The 24391-nt window shown below is 34.8% G+C and overlaps 1 protein-coding gene across 1 annotated transcript; it reads right to left on the minus strand.

The window, feature by feature from the left end:
* Positions 1 to 6435: 6435 nt before the first annotated feature.
* Positions 6436 to 23429, minus strand: LOC145678948 (uncharacterized). Its single transcript, XM_081749555.1, has 5 exons — positions 23009 to 23429; positions 17978 to 19000; positions 17191 to 17509; positions 15394 to 15814; positions 6436 to 6553 (listed from the first exon to the last, which is right to left on the minus strand). Exons 1-5 carry the CDS (start codon positions 23153 to 23155, stop codon positions 6436 to 6438), a joined length of 2028 nt encoding a protein of 675 aa, XP_081605681.1. The 5' UTR covers positions 23156 to 23429.
* Between the last annotated feature and the right edge of the window lie 962 nt (positions 23430 to 24391).

The raw sequence follows: 24391 nt of genomic DNA on the forward strand, positions 1-24391 counted from the left end.
TTGTGAAATAGTACGTATTAAATCACCAGACGCATGTTGAATCATTTGTTTCCGCTTTGCACTTTTGCATTTGCACAAAGCACGGAGACTATCAATGTGTTGTTTCACCTTCAACATCTTGAACTAAACTAAACGTAAACTACAGAATTACTGTCTTTTACATTTGCATATACGTGCAGTGTTTCACCAGGAAAAATATTTGTACGTAATCGTAATGCATCACTTGTTTTTTGCGTTAAATCAAATAACAAATAAGTGTGAGGTTGGCGTGTTACTTCTTCGAACACATTTACAACTTGTTTACTATATCGGGGCATGATTTGTCTAGCTAAATATTGTATTTGTAATTTATCACGTGGATTTTTAAATACTATAATATAATGTGCATTTAAACTTATATCACGTGCATGTTTTCCTTTTGGAAATAAATTTTGTACAATGAATATAACAGTTAATTTTTTATGATGTGCATATTTTGTGAATAAGTTTGCAACATCACCATTGGTTTCAGACATTAAGTCATCTAATATTAATAATGAATTTTCTTGTATTTCAAAATTATTCATATCTGGAATTCCTTCTACGAATCTAATTTGTGCACTTGCATCCAAATTTGGTATTACTGCACCATAACACCATACAATTTCATTAAACTTTATAGTAAACATTTCATTGCGTTCATTTAATAAACGGTTCACAAAACAGGTTTTACCTGCACGTGAAGGACCAGCAATTAAAATAGTAGAAGGATGTTGAAACTTTAACATCTTGTATTAAACTGAATGCATACAATAGATACTTTACTTTATATACAATCATTTATACACTCAGAAAATTAACATTTTACAATGAGCTCTTAATATAATTACAATCATAGATTGTTCAGAGCTTCTATAAGAAGCGATCCAATTAAAATTCACACTGTAAGTGTTCTTAAGAGTTTGTATAACAAACGATCCGTAAAAATAGAAAAAGAAAATATAAAAATAAATTTTAAAAAAATTACAAAATAAATATTAAAACTTCAAATGACTAGAAACACAGCATAGCTGTTGTTATGAGTATGCTCTGACGTACAATTTATTTACAAGTTCACAGAAATTTTTAATATTTTTGCATTTTAGTATTTTCGAAACGTAGTTTCTCTTTATGAACTTTAGAAGTGAATTATTTGTAGGTTCACAATCAAAGATTGTTCAGAGTATGCCATGCATACGATCCAACAATTTGTAGGTTCACAATCTACGATTGTTCAGAGCTTCTATAAGAAGCGATCCAACTAAAATTCACACTGTAAGTGTTCTTACGACTTTTCAAAGAAAAGGAGAATATAAAATATAAGAAACGATCAAATAAATTAATCACTTATAGGTCAGGCTAAAATTACTGTACATAACCATGAGGTAAACTTCGTGTCTTTGGTATAGGTCCAGTATAATGTATGTCGTCAATTCGTTTTCGTTTTTTGTTTACCTCCTGGTGTGTTTTTGTTTCTTTACGTGAAAAGATCCTGAACCCCTGTTTTCGCACAATACTATTTGGATTCTCTATAGTTGTTGAATTTATTTCACCACTAACTAATGCATAGAAGCTCTCAAAGTTTATTTTTTGAGAAGTTCTATCATTCAATGTAATTCCTCTAATTTTGTGTATATATCGAAATTCCCCAGAGGCATTTTTAAGCCTAATACTGTAATTTTTGGGCCCAAGACCTATAAATGTTACAAACTCCCACCCTTCTTCTATTTCATCAGTGAGATCACCCAAATAGTTTCCAAGCTTTAACGGAGGTTCCTTATCTTTTCTGCACGTAAACATAATACTGTCAGTGTCACAGTAAATAGCGTCATCAGGTCCTACAGTTACAAGCAAGTCATATAATTCTAGCCTAGCCCATGAGGTAATAAACCCAGCAAGTATGACGTTGGAAAATTCCAGAGGTACATTCTCAGTTTCCAGGTCTTTATATGTGAGAATAAGATGTTCGTCACCAACTGGAATAACACTATGAACCTCATATCGCGGTGTTGTAAGATACCTATGGAACTCTGCCCCACTATCAACAATCACACACTGCGTCATATCTGTACGTTGTCCCCATTTTCCGTATAAGGAATTGAGGTACAACTTTGCGCATTGCCTAAGTCCAGGGTTCGTCCTAATATTTTCTTTATTTAATTTGATGCCTTCATGAGCATAATAATCGTCAATGTATTTTTGTTTGTCTTCTTCAGTTTTGCACCAAGCAGGATAGCCTGAAGCTTCCTGCTTCATTTGAAGAAACGTATTCACATAGTCCCGGAATAAACTAGGTGAATTCCGATCTTCAGAACCCATAAGTTCGAATTCCCAAATTTCATATATTTTGACGATTTGATAACCGTTTTTAAGAGCACGGTGAAGCTCTGGTGTACAAAAAGTTCCAGTCATTGCGCGTTCAGAATCGCTATGTGTGCAATTGTCAATACTTTCTTCTTCCATACATGTTCTACAAAGTCCAAATAGTAATCGACCTTGTGCCACGTACGGGAGAATGGGAAAAAAGAGTTGTTTTGGAGCCAATACAGTACATTTTATAATCCCATTTGTTTTTCCCACATCTGGGAAAACTGGCCCCTTATGCACCTTAGGTGGTCCCACCGGAAGAGGTTTCCTTGCCATGACATGGGGGTATAACGATGTAATATCGTAATATTTCACGGTTTCATTATCCGTACAATCCACATACGAACGAAAGACTTCTGTACGTCCTCCGTTATAGCAACTCTTAGGAATAAGAAAGTCGCTTGCATTAGTGCAATGTTCTTTAAGGAACTTTTGCAACTGTACATCTGTGCGAACTTTGTCATCCCAAGAGCACTCCCATATTTCATACAAATTCATTTTTAGAATTCCCTTGAAATATTTACGACGGAGTTCCGTATGTTCGTATCTTTTTTCGAATGTGCTATACGGTCCATGTGCGTTATCTACTACGGCATTACGGTTATACGGGAAACAAAGCCGGCACCCGTGCCAGAAACAGCCCAGAAATTCAAAAACAGCGTTAAGCTCTGCGTGGTATCCGTCAACATTATACCTTCCAAAAGATTGTTCTCCGTTTCGTCCAGAATGCTGGATTTCTATACCCAATTGGTGTTCCATATATGTTAGCCATTTTATTGCTTTTTCACTAGTTTTAGTTTTATGATGGAACCCCAAAGGTGGTATAACAGAAATACTTTCTTCAGGAAGATATGATGTACGATACGTTTGCATGGCTAAACTTGCAATTGTAGACGAAACAAGAAAACATTGTAACCCATCCGTTTTCTCTTCTATAATATTAGTAAATTTGATAACAGCTTCTGTGAGAATTCTCACATCGTTTTCACAGTACTCCAGCATTTCCTTTTGCAAATTAAATTGCTCTCCCAAACGCACACGTTCTTCGTGCCATGCCTCCAACCGCTGTTTTTCTTCAGCACTCCGCGATTCAGGGTCATAGTATTCTATTTCCGGATATGGTCCTACATAATTTTGATTTTCTAAAGTATTAAACAAATATGGGAAATCTCCCTTCTTCAAATTTCCAGAAAGGCCTAATGTTTTTGGTAATTTGCTTAATTTGCATCCAAGAAAAAGAAAAGAATCTCTAAAAATGATTTTATCTCGAATAGAAATACTAAAAATCTTTTGACCCTGAATTAAAGTTTTTGGAATAATATGCTGGGACTCAATGAGAGATCTCAAACAGAAAATGTTGTCATATTTACCCCCATTATGTGCCACTACGCAAATCTTAATAAATAGAGGTCTATCTAATAAAATATGCGTAATAAACTCATCAATGGTTTTATAAGAAAACGAACGATTACCGTTTTCATCACCACATGTAGTGCAGGGCTCATCAATGTTTTTGTTTATGCATACATGGCAAACATGTCTAAGGCAAACTAGGCAAACTTCATGTTCCCTTTCCCCACGCTCATTTTCCGGCTTGAGCATGGTTTCCACGTCATAAACAATATAAAGAAACCTCTTGATATGAGTTGGTTTCAGTTTCTTCACATAACATGTGTGACCTTCCTGTACATGTTCACGACATGTACTACAAAAATATTCCCCACATGTATGATCCGATTTCCGTTTTCTTAAATCATAGAATGCATTACAGTTGGTGCAAACTTTAACATATTCACACACACTTTTGCCAACTTTATTACCTTTTAAGTGATTATCAAAACATTCACCTCTAGTAAAGTATCTGTTGCATGCATTACATTTCATTTTATACATGTTAATATCTCGCTGATGACAATGTTCACAAGATGAACACACTACTTCACACTTATGTGATTGAGGATTTCCATTATAACCAACTAAACAATGTAAACAATACTTTCTTCTTCTTAAAAATGAAGTAATGGTTCTAATTGGCCTAAAATGGCTAATACTCCCCCTTTCGTCATAATAAATGTAAATTGGTTTTGCACCCTGTAAATCTGTTCGCTCTACTTCTGTTCTTGGGTAACGTACTCTAAATTCCCGTACTGTTTCCGGAACTTTTTCATAAATAATAATTTGATAGTTTGGACTTAAATGTTTTTGCAATAATTCAACATCATTAAAATCACAACCATTTCTTCCTTTAACACTAACACCTGCACGCGTACAGAGGGCAATAGCTCTATGCTTTAATGTGTTTCGATCAGGGTTTGTTAAATGACTTAAATTTACACGGTTTTCAGTATGCTTAGCTATGCCCCAAGCGATACTCTTTGGCAAACAAAGTTTGTCCGTATCGCTCCCCGGAAGATCTACTAAATGCTGAACTAAAAATTCGTTCAGGGGTAAATATTTGTTCAGTGAGGAATTATTACTTCTACTTTTTCCAGCACCGAACATTACGTTTACTATTTGAAAACGAAACAGGACATGATGACCTAAAAGGAAGTCTTCATTACTATTTAACACTCTAGTAATAGAAGCTAAGATGAATTGTGCAGAAATATCTTTGCGGCGTCTCCACGGAACATACATTGCCTTGTTATCCTTACTATTTGAGGAATCAATGTACATCCCAACAAAATCATTAGGTCTCGCATCAGTAAGTACATTATTTAATGCGAAGTTCATTAAGTTTTCAATATAGGCCGCAGGATTTCTAATGTCTTGATTTCCCCTTGGCCTAACCGCAATTTCATGTCCCACCAAGTTAAACTTAGTGAAACTTTTTCTGCTTTCACGTACCACTTCGAAGTTACCTTCCCCTGTATTTTCAACATCTTTTTGTGCGCTACGTTGCACCATAGGGACGTACCCAGACGTCCCGGGCTGTGGAGACCTCATCCCGTAACCCCGAGTATCGCGTGAACATTGTACACTTGATTGTTTTATTTCCTCAGGTACAACATTCACTTGATTTTGTCCAATTTCAGATAATTCATTAAACAAGGCCTCCACATAGTCAGATGTTCCGTATTCATCACGATTCACGACCACAGCGGAATTTTGATTCATGTGTGTACCATCTGTTTCATTTACTAAATGTTCATTAAGAATTTCATCAATTAAATTAAAGTCTTCTTCTTGAAGTGTATTTACCAAGGGTTCACTTTCTTGGTGGACCGAAGTTACGGGATTCTGAACAACAGATGGCACCACGTTATTAATCGAAATAAATCGCGAACCATAATTACAAAATTCGGCTACCTCCGCTGCATTTATTCTATCAACCTGTCCTTGATTAAAATAATTTAAATGTATAAATTTATCATGTGCCCACTGGTACATGACTTGTTCACGGAAAAATCCATGTGTAAACAAATCAACAATGTCAGCGCTAGACATTGCGTATTGTAAGATTACCGCCTGATCATTTTCATAAAATTGAAACAGAGTGGAAAGCAAGGTATCATACCTTTCAGTTCCCCGTAGGCCTTGGCGTTGCTTATCCATAATACGCCACCAAGTCTCCAACACGCGCTCCTTCGTGTGCAGGCCTTCTATAACAGCAGCCAGGTAAATTTCGTCAATTTCATTAAACTCGTTTACCATCGATGCGCCGAGGAATTCCATCTGAAAATATACATAAATAATTTTGAGTATTTTATAAACAAATACATACAACATATACAATAGAATTTTCATCTTGAAAAAATCAACATCAAAACTGCTATACTGTAAAAATATTAAAATTTTAATAAAACACTTAATGAGTGTAAACCGAAAAATATTTAAAAATATGATTTGAAAATAATAAATACATGTGTTCGCTAAAATCGTTATACATAAATGTATTAAGTTTAAATAATTGTATTGCATTATTCAAATACTCGCATATATATCAAACCTAATAATTATAATTTTCATTAACATTCAATATTTCTTTCAAAATCAACCTTAAATAATCAAGTATGTATAATATAAATGTACTTACGATTTTCTTCTAATTTAATCTGCTAACTCTGCTGGAAGTCTGACAACAGTTCTTCTTTTTCCACCTTTAGCGTTTTTTATGATGTCTCTTACACTCTCTGCTATTCTTAAAATCTTCCTTTTATATGTACAACTGCAAATATATAATGAATATTACAATACTTCTTTTATGTATTAACTGTGATATCTTTATTATAAAAATATTAGCTTAAATTTGCACAAGCAATAAAACACGTCATGCAGTTGTCCTCGCCAACAAATCTATGATAACATTCCCTGAACAATGCAAATATATATATACATTACAAGATAATAAACTGGTTCAAACCAGTTTCAGCATGTTTCAACACATGTGCCAACACAAACAAAAAAAATCGCTGATAAAACAATAGTAGGGGGGGGGAACAAACAAATGCCGCGCCAATGAAAATACTTTACTGATAATAAGGAGAAAAATACCGGAAACAAACATTCTTTATACCGTCAATCAAAACTTTATTAATGGTAGAAAAAATCAAATTATTTGTTACTTTACTATTACAACTTTCAGTATTTTTCAACATTTTCTCTTTATGAGCTTCTATACAAACGATCCAACTAAAATTCGAAACATAATTTTATTCGATCACAATCAATTTTAACAACGAGTGTTATTATAAATAACACAAAAGAATAAATAAGCTGAGCTTCTATAAGAATTTTAATATTTTCGCATTTTAGTATTTTCGAAACGTATAATTTTATTCGATCACAATCTACGATTGTTCAGAGCTTCTATAAGAATTTTAATATTCTCGCATTTTAACAACGAGTTTCCAAAGGAAACGATCCAATAAATAATCACAATCTACGATTGTTCAGAGCTTCTATAAGAATTTTAATATTCTCGCAACTATGTTGCTCTCAGTTTGCATAGCAAGCGATTTATTTACAAGTTCGAAACGTAGTTTCTCTTTATGAGCTTCTATAAATAATCACAATCAACGATTCTTCAGAGCTTCTATAAGAAGCAATTCAACTATTTATACGTGTACAATGTAAGTGTTCTTACGACTTTTCATAGAAAAGGAGAATATAAAATATAAGAAGCGATTCAATAAATAATAACAATCAGATTGTTCGGAGCTTCAACATGAAGTGAACCAATTAAAATTCAACAAGATACTAAAACTGTATTAAATAATCAACTCAATTAAAATATATATATATATGTACTACATCCTATAGTACGCACAACATTCACATTAATACTAACCGGTACGTATCCTGTGCATTCCACTTACAACAAACTAATATATTCCCAATACAAATTAATATGCACTGTACGTATTTGCTATACGTACTATAATTAAAAATCAAACGTAAAATAAAAATGGTGGAAAATTAACTAATTTATACTGTACATATACCAATCACTATGACTATTTTAATACGTACAACATATAAAACAAATGAATATAAAAATGGCGGAACATGAATACTAATTAGTAACCAATTGCTATACATAAACAGAAGATAATATTTGTTTACTATAAATGTTACCGTTACCCACTACAGTGTATAATATATCGAATAAAAAAGGCAATAAAACATGTTTACCGTATAATGAGCCAATAAGCCTCATACAAAGTGTTAGTGTGTATACATGCAATGGTATATTAATATATGTATTATAAAATGAACATGTAAGCTTCATACAATGCGGTAGCCAACCATTGTATATATTTCCTATACACATAAAATAAAAAATCTGTTAATATTTCCTTGCTGTCTACAATATGAGTCGGTATGTATCACATAAAGTGGTAGCTGGTATACGTTCATTCAAATAGTAATATATGTATGCTGTAAACCTAATACAAACTGCTTTGCTATCCATTCACTGACATAGTAAAATTATATGGCCCGTATGCCAACCACTACGGTTCTGTGCTATGCTTTATTCCATATACCGTAGCAAAGGTGAAAATGTTCACATTAATATTAGTACTAACTGATATCCGGTATGCATTGATCATATCTACTATACTTTATTACATATAGCACCTAAAACGTACTAATATAAAAGAGGCGGGAAAGTTTCACAATTACTAAAAGCTAGCCGGGCAATGTGTAAATGTACAATGGTCTACTAATACTTTATTATAATAACAAATCTCCAATACTTTATTATATTCTAATATAAACCCTTTATGCTAATATTACGTATTATGCGGTATGTTTCCCATGTATTATGTATATCAATATATAAACGAGGCATAAAAATCAAATTGTGCTAATACTAAGTGGTAACCGCACCTATTTGCAATACATAAACAAAATCAAACTAAATTATAGGGTATCCATGCCACCCAGTGTACGCCAATGTCTGTATTATGCATGGTCACCATGTTTATTACATATATTGTATATAAGGAAATTCCTCACACTATTCTTTTCTTATGTTATACGTTTACTGATCATCCATTAGCAATAATGTGTACTATGTACACGATAGCAGTCGCTAACATCAATAATGTAAAAGCTATTCCATTTAGTACGCGCTTTGCGTCTATTTTCCGCATCCCTAAAATCTAATGTATACTATGTACACGATAGCACTCGCTATCATACCGCCGCTGTGCTAATGCTGTATCTTTCATACCATGTTACTCTCACCCGCTATACAACTAAGTTACATATCCATAAGTATAATTATATACGTCATCCCTTAATATCATTCTCAACCATCATATTTACTAAATGCTAAATTTGCATTTTCATACGCTATATACGCCATCCGTTCATGCTGTTGTCACCCATTACATCCATCTATTTTCCGTACGCTATATACGTCATCAATTAATACTAGTGTCACCCAACACGCATTGTACATGTATTTTGCATTTTCCATACGATATATACAACACATCATGCCTTCCCGCTGTTATCCATTAAATTTACTATACACTGTTCACCCATTTGCAATATTGTATGCTGCATATAGCATAGCATCTATTGTTGTGGTCATTTATCACCATTACTACTCACGGTGTACCTATATGCAATATAGTATACTGCATATAGCACAACATCTATTCTTGTGCATATTTAATGCCATTACTACTCACGGTGTACCTATACGCAATATAATATACTTTTTTTTTTTTTTACATTATCATAATCATTTATTGCCATTAATATTCACTGTACATAAAACTTGGCAATGTCGGCCATCTTTGTTTTAAATCTGCGACTTTGCATACTATAAGCGGCCATTTCCACACCAGGTCTGGTCGCACGCGTCACCATAATACGCTACCATCAAAACCATATAGGCAATGCCCGCGTTTTTCATCGCACCACAGCAAAAGGCGGGTCGCATATACTTCGTCACGAAAATTCCTCGTGCCGCTGCAAACTCTTACTCAACAAAAATAGCGGTCACGCAAAACAAATCAAGTTCCATACACAAAATCATTCACAAAAGTATATTCCGCATACATATAAAATCAGTTTACTATAAATCAAGTAAATTCCTATGTTCTTTCATTCAAAACATGTACAGTTTCTACTATACATGAGTATCAGTTACCGTAACGTAAAGTGTGTTCTGCCATATGCACATTAGGTAAGTAAACTATTTCTTGTTTTATTCCACTATTCATAAGTTCAAACCAACACAACAATATACTAACTTAAATTTCATTATTGTCTGCAAGCTAAAATGTTAAAGTATTCGTCTTTGGTGCTTGGGGTCCCCGCCAATTATTTCAACATTTTTTTTTCATAACAAACACCTGCTCAAAGGTTTTTCGGGAGTTCCTTCCACTTTCTATATACCTTTCTTTACAAGTTTCATAAAACCAATAGGGCAAAATTTACCGTCTCCTTTTACCTCACCGGCATAATCATCGAACTTAAACACAATAAAATCGTTACATAGTTCTCTCAATATTTCCCCTTCTCCGCCCATCATCGTTCACTTACTTTAATCATACGTCTCCCGTTAAACTCACACATCTCATTTCGCAAATGTACCATACTTTGTATGCTAAAACAGTCTCTTTTTTTTTCCTACATATTTAAATAAGGCAATGTCATTTAAAACTTGTACACCATTTATTCATTCATTCAAAATCTTTATGTTCGCCATTGCTTCTTACTCTGCTAAAAGAAAAACAAAATGGTGGAAAACCACCAATGACCAATCTATCGTAACCGACACTCCACCCATTAAAGTCAACCCTTCTGTCAATGTCTTCAACACCCTCTGTAAGATAGCACTATTTTCAGCCCCGCCTTCCTGTCAATTTTCAACAGCTTAAAACTCCTTTAGGTCAATTTTCAAGAGCTCTGCAAGATACCAGTTTTCAGTCCCGCCTCCTGTCATTCAACGCTAGTGATAGTTAACAAGACTTCAGCCATTTTAAAAACCAAGCAAAGTCTCTTCATTATTTTAATAATTCTCTTTTAAAATTACATGTAAATAGTTTTCTTTTTTCAAATAAAGCTCTTTTAACTTCCAAGTTTAAAGCGCTTGGCCCAGCACCAAAATAAACATCCGTTGTGGCTAGCGTACGCATCTTTACCTTCAAAAACCCAAATTCCATTCCCGGCGTTAACTAACATATGCGTCTTTGCCGTTGCAAAGCCGGGTTCCGTTCCCGGCGTTAGCTAACGTACGTGTCTTTGCCGTACAAAAGCCGGGTTCCATTCCCCCCGCGGCAACGGCTAGCGTACGCGTCTTTGCCATAGCAAAGTCGGGTTCCATTCCCGGCATTAGCTAACGTGCACGTCTTTGCCATAGCAAAGCCGGGTTCCATTCCCGGCGCCATCTTATGTCTTTCAAATTGTTAATATAATCATTACAAGCAAATTCTTGTAAGCATATACAACAATATAGCCTCACTGCCAATAATTAATAATTGCCAATAATTGAGTTAATTCAAAAGCAACTCAACAATCAAAGTACTACCATTATATATCTAATAACAGGGCATTTATCTCATCTTATATTTTTTTTTAATATTCAATTGATATAAATAAATGAAATTCCTTACCTTAAATAATAAATCCAGTCGTTCCAATCAAATTACACCGTCTACAAACAACTTAGCACTTAAAAACACAACATTAAAATCATGTAAGGCAATATACTTTATTTATAAATCAGTTTTTGCTTCTTATCCACAAAAGGAGGAGGGATTTATCTTCGCCCACGTATTTCATCCCACGTTCATGCAAACGAAATCAATATCTCTATGCTTATTATCCAAAACTACCCTTTTGCCCACGCAAAAGGAGGGAAGTCTGCTCCAATTAAAACAAGATGATACACATATCATTACTTCCTTTGATATTCTAATCGAACACACAAGTTACGTGACTCAAAGCATATATTGCTTTCCGTAACTTTATTCATATCTTATATTCAATTTCCGCTACAAAAGGGGAGAAAACAAATCATATCACAGCCTCTTCCGCTCCAATTAAAAATTATCGACTCACAAAATTAATCATTCTTGATAATTTTTATCACTTCCGGGTCTAATCTCCCCCTCAGTGCTATTCGAGGGAACACACAGTGATAAATTCCACTGTATACTATACGATTTAATATGGGAATTAAAGTCTTATCAAAGACGACTTCCTGTATACATAATTACATATAACTACTCACAGTACGTGTGCAAAATTTCAGTTCGATATCTTGAAAACAAAGAACAGATTTTTTTTTTTGAAAATCTGAAGGTGATCCATTTATAGATATACAGGATGGCCCAAAAGTAGGTATACAACCCTGCATTGATTAAATATGACCGTTTATTAAGATAGTGAGGTTATTTGCTTCGTTCTATTTCCACTTTAACGTATAAGTGAAAATAAATCAAATAAACTAGCATAAGTAAATCCTGTCTGGATAATAATAAGTAAATTATATATAATGTCATAAGTCAATCAGTACACTAGACTGTATTCCTACTTTTGGGCTACCCTGTATATACATATATTCTAAAAATTCATATAACATTACTATTTGGCCTAGGATTATGGTTCAAACTTCATTTTCTTCAGTATTACGTGTCCTTTCCAACAGTACCACCCACATGTCTGTATCGTACACATGAATCCGAAAGTTCGGTAAAAACCGGACTTTTTTCTGAAAAACCAACCTCTCGGAATATTTGCGCCCCTTGGGTCCGGGTTCAGATAGGAATCTCAAAAGAAATGAGAAATAATTAAAGATGCACACAATCCGCATGCAAAATTTTAATTTTGATATCTTGAAAATTAAGGTGCGAACTTTTTTGAAATTTTCCTAAAAAAAAAAAAAAAAGTCACACTCCTGCCCCTCCTTGGCACCGCCAACTTTACCATCCGGTTGCAAAACGAATCTGGGGTGTTCTTTGATCCATGCTTGACTTGAACAATAAAAAGAACCGGGTTCAATACGTGTTCAAGCGTTTAAATACAACACTACTCCATGGTACTGATTCGTACTATAAATCCCCTAAAGGGTTAAACACTACTAAGGAAATATTTTCGAAGTGACGGCTGTATCAAAATGAGCAAAGATTGCTGTGACATGCTCATATGCTACAAGTCTTTCCTGACTTGTTTTCTACCCATTCCTGTTAAAAATTTTCTTCAATTTTATTTTTTTACCTAAAAGAAAATGAAACAGCAAAGAAAAATGTTTATTTTTACCCCGCCCTTTTGTGTGTGTGTGTGTGTGTGTGTGTGTGTGTGTGTGTGTGTGTGTGTGTGTGTGTGTGTGTGTGTGTTCGGTAGGTTGAGGAGAAACTACTACTAGTACTAGCTTGGGATCGGCGAAAATGCTAGCTGCTAAGTATTTATCGAAATCAATCGCTCCTTTCTTTTATGTCAATTGTGGCTACAAATGAGCAGTATTAATCCCAGGTTCGCTGTTGTAATTGGTGGTATTGGGAACGACGGTGAATGCTTGAAACAAGACCGACGACAGGTCATGTGTTTTGTTATTTTTGTGGAGGCCAACGATTTCTTGGAGCAAATATATTCATTTAATTTCTCTTAACTTTTAAGTAAAGACCACATTTTTCGGAACCTCCTTCCGAGATTAGAAGGGAACTGATTCCATCCCATATTGCCTTGTTCAAATTGTATCCAATCGACAGAATTTGGAAGGTAGGGACAACGCATGTGACATCTTGGGGAAAAATCACTGCATGTTCAGAGGGCTGTTTGCTTTTGCTTTTTTTTTTTTTTTTTTTTTTTTTTTTTTTTTTTTTTTTACATTCGCTCAGTCGAGTTACTCTTAGTCGGTTACCTAGAGCATTCGAAAACCGACGAGTTATCATCACTGCGAATGATTTCTATGGTAGTTTTTTTTCTTTATTTCCATAAGTGAAAAAAGAAAAAAAGTAGGAAAATTTGGGAGGGAAAGGATGGGGAAGGAAAAGAGACCAAAAAAGGGAAAATTTACAAAAACGAAACAAAACAACAACAACAAAAAAAAAAAAACTAAAAATTTAGGAAAAAAAGTTTGAATCTAGTTTGCTTGTTTATTGTGTATTTCTGTATGTGTGTTTGGTATCTGTGTTCTCTGCGTATTTATGTTTTTACCTTTTGGCTTCTTCTTCTTTTTACCTTAGGCTTCTTCTTGTTTCTTGCAGGTTTTCCCTGTGTGTTTAGGTTTTTTCGCCCACATGTTTTATATACATACATATATATATATATATATATATATATATATATATATATATATATATATATATATATATATATATATATATATATTAAATATATTTATTTGGTATTCACCTATTTCTTTCACTGCACTAATGGTTTTCACCTGTGTTTACCACACTAACACTTGTGCACCAAAACTAATATTCTTAACACTACACTACACTGTATGCTTTTGCTGTCACTAATACTAATAATCACTGACACTTGTTTTTCACCTATATGACTTTCTATTTACATATACACTTACATATATATATAACTTCATCTTTTTGCATTATAGAAAAGATCCTAGAAAGTTAGATTCCCACGCCCCCAAAACGCAAATATTTTAAAATAATTGTAATCCTTTGTTTTAAAAAATAATTTTCCCGATTATTATTATTCTTTTTATTTCTTTTCATATATGGAGAAGAGTTTTAGAAAAACAGTGCAGAATATACATTGTGTGTCCCTTACTTCGCTCATCACCGGCAACGATATTGTCGGGGCTTCCACCGATTTTGACGGTATCGTGTGCAAACACGCTTACGTGTTCCTACCTAAATATACAATTGACAATTTTGTTCCACGAAATCTATTACGTTTTCAAAACGTTATTACTAACATTATTATTATTATTATTTTAAACACATTTGTCTTGAAAATTATTAATTATGTTGTACGTAAAGCAGGACTGTTCTATGCAGGTGGACGCTAGAAAGAGCAAAGCCAACGAGAATAGCATCAAACCCGCTATGGTATGTTCCAAAATCAATCAAGGTTGCAAGTGTTTGTTGTTTGTAATGGCTATATGTAGCTATATATTTTATGGATTTATTAGAATGCCACGTGACTTTGTAACTATCTGTAGAGCCACTACCCTTTTTTTAAACTTTGGAGTCTTTAGTCGCTACAGTTCTTTACTTAGTGCGTTATCTTGCTTTTAAAAATGTCCAAAATATTACGAGAACTAAATTATTAAAGCAACATTTCAAAATAATAATAATAATAATAATAATAATAATAATAATAATAATAATGACAACATAAATACATATATTGAACACACACTGACGATATTGATAAAAAAAATAATGTTTGCATTTACTGTAACAACAAAACAGCACAATATAGGGATACAAATAATAATAATATAAAGAAGAAGAAGAATACTTGTTGGAATTACAAATAGTAATGTTTGAGAATAGGTCGTTCCAAACATGTAAAACATATTTTCCCTTTCTCACTTTTTCCCTTTTTTATTTGTACTATTTTCTTTGCTTTCCTTTCTTCTCTGGATTTCCTCCTGGGCTTTCACTATGTAGTCGGGATCTACATTTCATTCCACGTGGGATTAACGGATCGACAATCTCTGGTAGCATGCATTGTTTAAAAAAACGACAGAGTTTAGGAAGCATAATATTCTTCCATAAATCTTCATTCCTTACTACCTTTTCAATATACAGAGGTGTTTTGTCGTCAATATACACTACCAAATAGCATTTATTTAGTTCGGCAATGTTCAGCTGTCCCTGAATTTGGTAGTAGTAATCACTATTTTGTTTTAGTTTCAAGCTTCCATCCGGCTGGACAAGTAAGAAAAATGTCCCTTTCCTCTTTCTTATTTCTTCTTGAATATCTTTGTTCCTAAGGGAAGGAACGCACTTGACTTCCACTAGTGCATTCTCTTCAACTACATACCCTGTAAATATGCAGATAATACCAATTATAATATTAATTATTACTTTGTGACGATTAAGGTGTTGCATATGAAAAATTAGTATCCTCCCTATTTCAAATTTAGTCAAAAAGTAAAATTTGTTCGACACTGGTTCAGGAGAAAAGACATAACTAAAGGCAAACTGCAAATCTTCAATCAAATTAAACTCTCGTGAATTACAAATTATGGGCAATATCTTTCCCTTGCAGTTCCAAAATCATAACTATTTGAAGTCATATTGGTACGAGAACTGGGTGTGAACGTTTGCACACAATCACATACGTAAGTCAATGTGTGTTATTGAAGAATGGAATACTAAATTATTTGTTGTATAAGTATAACTACGCGTATTATAAAAATCGCCTTGTAAACGTTGAAGTTTATTCAGGAAAAACAATATTTACGAAGGAAGGCGCCGGGTAAATACGGTTGGGAACCTCTGGAAAACAGTCATGATAAACAGGAATAGTAAACTGGTTAACATTTTCTAAAAGGCGTAAGTTAGGCCACCTAACTGTTCCTTCCAGGGACATATTTAGGGGAGCTATTGGGCTCAAGGCCCTCCCTAAATAAATTCGTTATCATTTTTTCGCATTGCACATATACTGCTACTTACAGGCCCCTCAGTCGGCTACGAATAAACGGAAATCAGAATTACGAATATTTTACAGCAGCTGTAACTTTTGCTTCTAGTTTTTATTATGAAAGCAGTAATTTTTGCTTTCCCAAACTTTTTAAATATCAATATCAAAAATTTACAAAGAAACGGAGCCATAAAAAACGAAACTACGAACAAAACTTCAGAGAACAAAATCCACCAGAAATTTTATAGGATAGGACGATAGCCCATCAAACAGGAAAAACCTTTGGTCAGGGTTATAATGGCGAAGGAGCGACCGCGTTGTGAATTCAAAATTTATTGTACTTAATTATTCAATTTTATATAGAAAAAATAACATTCGATTTTTTAAAAGAAGTAAAACGCACATTATATTTGGAAAAAATTTTCAACAAAAGCAACATTTCTCATTTTTTCTTTGAACCGACTATAGTAGATAATATTAATAAATACATGTCAGGTAAATTGTATTTGTTCATATGGGCTACTGTTGAATCCAATACTGGAATCGATACTGAAAGTACACAAAATACTTTAGAGTAAATAACCTATATCTATAGGTTCTTAGTTCTCCCATGTCCACGCATTGAAGTGAAGTAAATTAATAGTAGGCTTTATCTCATCTATTTCCGACATGAAAAGTATGGGGCAGGTTTCTAAGTACGAGATGGTTGTATACAGAAAATAAATAAAAATAATTTTCATTCGGAAAGATTTACTAATGAAAAAATGTTCTTACCATCAGGACTAGCGGCCAAAAATCCGTGTGTGAGATCTATGTACAGTCCTCTCTTTTGTATTGTCCAGCCTTTCTCAGCCGCAAGCCTTCGGAGAGCCACATGTTCATAATTCCTCCCATATTCCATGGCTGGTGTACATACATTTCTTTTGTAAAGTACATCCTTTACCAATGAATGACAGGCGGTGTTATCTTTACGCTTAATTACCCTACCAAACATAGACGCTGTTAGTCTGTTACGACGCTGCTCCTCGTAAACTAAGTTACCGTGCTGTCCTCTAGAAGAAACTTCTATATTTGTTCTCTGTTCTGTTGTAACCTAATAATAATAATATTTATTAAACCAAAAATTCATAAAAAAAAATAAAAAATAGTATAGCATAAATTTTTTTAAACATTACTTTTCAAACATTCATTGAATCACTAATATGAAATATTTACACTTTTTATGATTGTTATTCAATGGATATTTAAGAAAAAAAAATATTTATGCTTTATTATTATTATTATTTTGTTTGTTTTTTTTGAATAAGTATTCATAGTAACATAATTTCAGTATTCAATAAACATGCAATGGGCGGTAAGAAATAGGCCTTTTTACTATTTTATAAGTATTAGAAATCAAACAATAATGCAATTTCAATATTGAGTATAAAATAAATATTCCAAAAATATTGTTTCAACTTTCAGTGCTATTAAAGGTATAAAATAAATGATAAAACGAACTTAAAGTAAACTTTTAAAAAAATTCAAATAATTTAATATGGTTTAAGAAATGAAAACTTACGTCGTATGTTTTGAGCTCGGCTTCACAGGCTGATTGAAGCGAAGTCGGAGACAGCGGTGGTTTATCCGCGTTCGGCCCATAATCTCTGTCCTTTTCTGGTGGAAGTTCTAATTTTCTTCTTACTCGTCGTGAACGGGAGTGAGAACGCTTGCGGCTTCTCTTGTTCATAAATCTCCTGAAATACATTCCAGGACTATTTTCTATCACAGATTTCCAAGGACTACGGTGCCATGTTGCTTTTTTGTTATATGATAGTCCTGTAACATAGCATCGGCGCTGGAAGGCACCGCGATTTGTCAAATTAAGCCTCTTACCAGCATTGAACTTTGACAGAAGGCTCATATACAGCTCAACCCGATTAGTTGTTTCGTTTGGAACTAATCGGTCTGCCTTTCTTATTAACTGGTCTACAGCAGCCATAATGTGGTAATACAATCCGGCCTTTTCTAAATCTGGAACTAAGTTTCTATCTTCTTTCTTTGTACAAAAGTACTGTTTGCACTTCTCGTGGTTCCCAAATACGTGCGATGGACCATTTCGCAGGTCATCTCTAAGATCCTGCACTGAACACTTCTGTTTTGCATTATAGGATATAGCTCCCCGAGCAGCAGCGGTTAGACGTGGAATTCTATCTCGCAAAATTGTTCTGGCTTGCAAGGGAAAACTATTTTGCATACGCAGCTTGTGGAGCGCACATGTATAATTCCGCACACAATGATTTGCGCATTCAACTTTCGTGACTTGACGTCCATACGGCACCTTTTCGATTATCCTGGAGTGAACGCTGGAGTCGCCATCTGCCACAAATCGTTTGTAGCGAAGCGTATGCATTTCTTGGCTCTTGCAAAAGCCTTCTACGATTATGTCAGCTTCCATCGACGAAGATGAGGATGACCAGTTGCGGTAGCATCGATGGTCGCTTGGTTTTTTATTTCTTGATGACGCTGCAGCGCACACTGAACAATATTTGTTTCTCACTCCCAAAAATAATAGCTTGTTAGTTTCTTGACCAATAATACATGCCTGGAAAAGATAATATATACAACAATGTAAGTAAAATTTAAGTATTAGCAACATTATGCACGATAAAACGTAAAACGTATTCAATTTTAACAAAACACAGTGTAGACCTTAGAGCGTTTGCACACGTCCACGGCAATGCTGGCCCAGTACCGACAATGCCGGAACCGGAACCGAGGATGCTTTGCACACGCGGCCGGCAAAACCGGATCCGGCGCTGCTTTGCCCACACATCCCGGTAATGCCGGTGCCAAGAAGTAGTTAGAATTTGAACGTGAAGGATAGAACATGAGTCCAGCAATAAACAAACGACATCTCCTTGCCTTGATGTACGTACGGCGAAGAAAAAGGAAACAAAGCAGTACTAGAAAGATTTGGATCCATCCATTGTTGACAGTGCGTCATGTGAAAGGTTCGTTTTATACATTATATGAAAAGATGCGGAAATATATTGAAACAGGCTGAGATCACGGTATTTAAAATACTACTACTACTACTACTACTACTACTACTACTACCACTACTACTACTACTACTACTACTACTACTACTACTACTAATAATAATAATAATAATAATAATAATAATAATAATAATAATAATAATAATAATAATAATAATAATAATAATAATAATAATAATAATAGGAGGTTCTGAAAAGGCAGCATTGCGGTTGCATATTCACTCAGTCCACAATCGTTCTATGGAACATATGCCAGACTAGACACAGAGTACATGAATACTTTTATAATGATCTATAGGGTAAAGCAGCATGCAACCACAAGACTGGAAGTTTTCTTGTTCTACTGGTGCTTTTTCAGTTCTTTCTGTAGTTGTGTTGTAGTTTTTATTTACTTTAATTGTATTGGGATGCTTTACTTGGGATGCCTCTCGTAAGCCTCTGTAAAATCATGATACCCTTTCCCCGTAATATATTATGTTCCTTACTACAAACTTTTTTTCATGCTTACACTGTTCGTTTCATGCAAAAGGTTTATGACAGAAAAATAAATGTGGAAAACTTAGTAAATAAAAAAATAACTAAAAATCAATGGTAAAATGGAAAAACATCCCTAAGAGCAAGGAATCGTTAAATAATATTTATAAAGTATTGAAATTTCATTTGTTTCAGGATGTCAAATATTTATTGAATATTGAAAACCGGCCTATTTTTGACCACAGATTGAACATTTATGTTATTATAAATGACACTTTTCTCTTTGGATTTTAACCGCTTCAGCAGACAAAGCTCAGGCCAGGAAGTTGACCATAAAATCGCAATGAAACTGGATTCTCTCTCTCTCGCCTTTTTTTTTTTTTTTTTTTTTTTTTGTGCGAAGGGAACATATGTAGCGTTGTTCTTTCCTGTACCTCTGCACAAGAAACAGAGCAGGCTTTCTGCTAAATTGAATAGAACAGCGGTACTTCAAATATTGCGAATGGACGTTTCTAACTGCTCTTTCACTTTCTCGAATGATTACCGACGAACTGTACATATCCCTACGCAAGTTTTGTGTGTGTGCCACTACTCTGAAATCTTTCGGGCTGTTTATCACAATGGAAACAGGGAACGCGGCGTATAATGTGTAGTACTGTATGTTGTACGTATTATTGTAAGTGACCTGCTAGGAGTAAGATTGTAATTCCTGGAATAAACTAGACGATGGAATATGACAGCTATTGTAACGGTCGAGATGTAAGAGTATAAAAATAGTTCGTGCCGGCAGGGTCAGAAACAAGAGATTGTCTTTTTTTCCCCCACCTATCCCAGTTGGGGAAGGAGGTGTTTGGAATCTTGGCTAAGATAATTGCCGCTAGTCTAAATTGTAAATCTGCTAGTACAAACAATGTACTGGAAAAGGAAAAGGTATTGTGGTTATAAAATTTCATCCCTTCACTTCAGCTGTTGCTTCTGGCAATGAGATAATATCGAGTTCGCAGAAGGAAGGCTGCAAATGGGAACAGCTCTTCAATCTTCTCTTTCGTGGTCAATAAACCCCCACCCCTATTTGCAGTGACCTTCACAAAAGACTATTTCTGCTTCAGAAGAAAAATAATATCCATTCATCTGTGAAAGCTTTCAGGAATGTTTCGGAGCTTATTTGGGTGTTTCATATGAACATACGTATTTCGCGAAAAATTCACACAGCCAGGAGTGGAAGCGGAAACTATTGAAAGCCTGTTGTTGGCGGAAGGTGTTTCCAATCTCCACAGAATGTATACTAACAAAAATTATATTACTTGTGCTCATAAAAGAATGCCAAGTTGAACTTTTGATTTTATGTTTAGCGTTCCTTTGAGCAGCGAGGCTACATGAGACGTAGATATACAACTCCTGAAATCCGAAGATTATCGTTCAATGCACTCCCACTGGGAATCGAACACGGGATCCCGTTCACCAAAGTCGCGCATAATAGCCATTAGACCAGCAGGGAGGGTCACCCCAAATAGAACGTGGATAGCAAACAAAACAATTCATTTCCCATCTTCACAATGATTGGTAGGGTGAAATTACAACTTACAAACATTATTTTAAAAAGAATGTGGTTAGTTGAATATATAGACAAAATATTCGTCGGCTTCACCCCTAGATCTCCTAGTTTGCTCGGTTTACGGCCTCTCAGTTCATGAACCTAGAACCATATTTAATTTCATTTGGGGCTTCGCCCACAACCTCCCTTATCCCTTTTGATCGGCCAACGGCCTTGCATCTGATAAACTTGCAAGCACACCGAATTTCATTTCAGATCCGGAAAATCGCTCCGTGTACGGCCTCGCATCTCATTAGGCGTTTACTCGACCTATGGCATCGTACCTCATAATCCTGCAAGCATATTGAATTTCAGTTGAAGTTGTCAAAGGATTAGCTCCAACCCAGGTTTGCAGGTTGAGTCAGGTTCAGTACGCGGGGGCTTCGCCCTCAGATCCAGGGGCGTAAATAAGGGCCCCGTAGACCCTGTATTGCGGGGGGCCTCAAGCCATCAGGGGCCCCGAAATCGTGAAGTGGGAAGTAGGGAAGGGGGCTCACTCCACGCTGTCTGCGGGAGGGCCCCCAAGCCTTTAGTTACGCTACTGCTCAGATCCCCTACATTTGCTCTTCATATCATACACCTGCACATTTCCCGAATTTTTGTTCAAATTCCAAGTTTCATGTCTCTAACATGCCGGGGTTCCGAGATTTGAACATCTTTTCTTCCCGCCTCTTTTCTTTCCTTCTAGGATATACACCGGTGTACATAAAAACGCTTAATAAGTATCTAATAATCTTCATTGAAAAGTATAAATACCACATCCATGTTCCTAACCTTCAAAGATTCCAAGATATCGACATCTTATTATAAGAATTACAATGTAGCTCTTTTCTTCTACTTTCACTAAAATATCAAAAAATGCTGAAACATGTGTTAATTTATTTTAAATGGGAAATCCCAATACCAAATTTCAAGTCTCTAACCCGGAGTGAACATCTTATTATAGTAATTATAATCCACGTCCATTTTTCTTCCCTTCTGGGCCATATTAAAAAAAAGGCACTGAAATACGTGCTACATTATTTTAAATGAAAAGTCCAAATACGAAATTCTATGTTTCTAACCGTCAGAGTTTCCGAGATATTGGCAAGATACGAATTGCAACTCCCATTGCATTTTCCTTTTCTCCCCTTCCTATTTTCCTTTCCCTTTCGCCATTTTCCTTTTCTTCCCTCCTCTTCGTCCCATCTAATTAAAACATCACAAAACGCTAAAAACATGTCAAATGATTTTCAATGAGAAATGCAAATATCAAATTTAAAGTATCTAACGTCACGAGATTCGGAAATAATTCCATTTTATTAAAATATTTCAGACACCATTTTCATTCTATCCCTGTCGCATTTCCGAAAATCATTCCTTAGTGGTACTCTACGTCACAAATCCTATGTATTGTCCTAATTTTTTATTTTGACTTCTATATGGTTTAGTTTTTAATTCCTTCCTATATAAGTCATTAAATTTGTATAATTATACTCACCACTCCAGAAGCTGCATTGTATCCATGTCCATAACTTCTTTTGCTCCACCCTCCGTCCACGTATACAGTTATCCATGGTATACCATCTGGATCTACATGACCCTTTTCAATTGCTAATCTTCTTTCTTCCTCTCCAGCTTCTTTCATCTGACTCCAAAGAGAATCTGTCCACACCTATAAAAGATATACATTGTTTTAGAAAACATGGCATATCGTTATTTTGTTCTAATTTTGATTCATTACAAATCTCATTACCCATTTACTTTCTACTTTGAGTGATATCAATAACGAACAAGATAAATTTCCCTAGTCATCGAGAATGTGACTCAGTTTCTCTATGATTGTGCAGAAACTATACGGATAAATAGTTATTATTTGTCTCTGCATGCTTTGTCTGGTATGCATTGCAAAGACTAGCAGCGTTCAGAAAATATCAGTTTGAATTTTACTTTGTATAAAATGTAGATAGCGACTGAGGCTTCACCTCTTGAATCCCACATATGCTCACTCTCCGATCTCGCATCTCATAAACATGAAATCATCAATGTTTGGTTAGCCTACGGCCCCGCACCCCTGCAAGAGTGCTGAATTACAGTCGAAATACCGGAGGATTTGTTGCAGAAAGGTTTCTAAAACTATTTCCTTGTGGCTAAATAGCGTTCTCGCTTGCTGTGTGGGAGATTCGGGTAATATTTCGTGAAAGATCAATGGTTTGGATTTCACGTTAATTTACAGATTAAAGTCTCGTATGGCTCCGGTGCGCAACCATCTCATCACACACACCATAAAGTATTCTTGACAACATCAATATGAAAATTCCACGAGAGCAGCAAAACGAGTGTGATCCACAATTCGTTATATGGCGGGTTACGGAAGCTGAGGATCATAGCGAGACTACGCTTGGGTCGCAGAGTGGTGCAAACTCCGAAAACGTAATCAAAAACCCCTAAATCAAAGTCTCAACTTTGATACTTCTCCAAATAGATAGGTTAGGTTAGTATTTTAACCATTAGGAACCCGGTTTTGTGGGTCAGATGCATATACTGGCTTTATATATATATATATATATATATATATATATATATATATATATATATATATATATATATATATATATATATATATATATATAAGCGCCGAACTCCTCACATCAAGGTCTCGCTCGCTCAATTTCCTTGTGATTAAAGTTATTTTATCATTTTCTCCAATGGAGTCAGCGATTGAAAATAAGTAGATTTTAACTACGTACGTTAATTGTAATAAAATTTGCTTGTTAATATATTATTGAACCATTTATAACATCTTTTTTCCATTATTTTGAGTTGAAATTGCAAAATTAAAAATGTGGTGAGTTCAAAAATCTTACTACACCCCACCCTTCAA

Source organism: Thermobia domestica, chromosome 2 (genome assembly GCF_964235325.1).
Source record: "Thermobia domestica chromosome 2, izTheDome1.hap1.1, whole genome shotgun sequence".
NCBI lineage: Eukaryota > Metazoa > Arthropoda > Insecta > Zygentoma > Lepismatidae > Thermobia > Thermobia domestica.

What these genes read in the sequence shown, in the direction of transcription:
- LOC145678948 (XM_081749555.1), bottom strand. Translation starts at nt 23,155, where the DNA reads ATGAAAGAAGCTGGAGAGGAAGAAAGAAGATTAGCAATTGAAAAGGGT. An exon ending in TTTGGCCGCTAGTCCTGATG is followed by an intron (nt 15,815 to 17,190) that starts GTAAGAACATTT and finishes GCATATTTACAG; the next exon opens with GGTATGTAGTTGAAGAGAAT. An exon ending in AATCCAGAGAAGAAAGGAAA is followed by an intron (nt 6,554 to 15,393) that starts GCAAAGAAAATA and finishes ATATATTTGCAG; the next exon opens with TTGTACATATAAAAGGAAGA.